This window comes from Penaeus monodon, chromosome 27 (genome assembly GCF_015228065.2).
Source record: "Penaeus monodon isolate SGIC_2016 chromosome 27, NSTDA_Pmon_1, whole genome shotgun sequence".
Classification (NCBI taxonomy): domain Eukaryota; kingdom Metazoa; phylum Arthropoda; class Malacostraca; order Decapoda; family Penaeidae; genus Penaeus; species Penaeus monodon.
In genome coordinates this window covers 13,842,370-13,843,499 of record NC_051412.1, presented here as the reverse complement: position 1 = coordinate 13,843,499, position 1,130 = coordinate 13,842,370, and the positions used below count along the sequence as shown (strand labels likewise).

At 52.4% G+C, this 1,130-nt stretch overlaps 1 protein-coding gene across 1 annotated transcript; it reads right to left on the bottom strand.

The window, feature by feature from the left end:
* Positions 1-7: 7 nt before the first annotated feature.
* On the bottom strand, positions 8-1,110 carry LOC119590587 (the record flags this gene model as incomplete). Its single annotated transcript, XM_037939262.1, is given in 1 exon segment — positions 8-1,110. A coding segment is annotated over 1 exon segment (1,019 nt), but the record flags the coding sequence as incomplete, so codon positions are not given.
* Positions 1,111-1,130: the final 20 nt, after the last annotated feature.

The following is a 1,130-nucleotide window of genomic DNA, read 5'->3' as shown; positions in this document are numbered from 1 at the left end:
GGCAATACCTGTTTGGAGCTTGGGGATGAGCAAGATTTGCTGCAGATCCATACACATGGCCCTGGTTTCTGGATCGTTGCTGTCCTTGAGCTGCTTCAGGTGGTCCTGCGCTGCTTTTACCTCCTTCAGGTGCTCGTCCAATTTGGCTTGCTGGCTCCCCTTCTCTTTATCAGTGGTGGCGCTGGAGAGTGCCATGTTAAGGGTGTCACAGGTGGTACAGGTGTCTACCTTGGGAGGCTTAAAGCTGATGTTGAACTCCTTGGTGAACAGGTCGCTGTAGTAGTGGAATACCACCCGTGCCGCCTGTGGATAAGTTTGGGACATCCACGACTGGTAAAAGTCATACAGCTTCTTGATGGTGAGTGTGCTGTCCAGGTAGAGCCTGTTGGGGGCCTTTGCCCTTCTGTAGTGGCTCGTCATGGCAGAGAGAAGACGAATGTGCTCCCTCACATGCTCGGCTTTCTCCCCCACAATCTTGTTGGCAAGGGCATGGCGGCCGCGTAGGTCAGGCTCAGGAACAGCAGTATGGGTCACTTTGCGGATGGCATTGTCTACCCGCTTCTTTGTTATCCCGTGCATGGCCATGAAACCAGAAAAGCACACTTTCGTACGAGTGTTGTTGTAAGTGACAAAGTACACCCGTGATACTGAACGTCTACTGACTTCGGCGGCCGTTCGCTTACGAGCGATAGGGACCACCACTACCATTTTCTGGATGTAGGCATTTTGAAGGTTGTAGTCCCCAATCGCCCAAAATGCAGAGAAAATTGACTGCACGCCAGGCATTGTTACTTTAGTAAAACAACCATCCCTGCATGGCGCCCCTATCGCTCGCTGGGGTATAGTACGTTGGCTGGCAGGGCTGATATAGGCCTCTCCTTTGTTCCGTCTCTGTTTGGCCATAGCACGCTTGTGGGATGCTGGTGTTAGGCGCCGTTTGCGGCCCTGTGAGGGGCAGGCAACACGAGGGGAAGAAGGCGGGCTATCAATGTCACTATTGGCGCTATCACTGGTTGAAGAAGCCATAATTTTTTGGTGAATAATCCAGGGAAAGTAAAGGAAATCACTCGTGATAATGCATTTTAGGAACCCGCGGCTATCTGAGGAAAGCGAGGCAGAAGGGGCGCCGA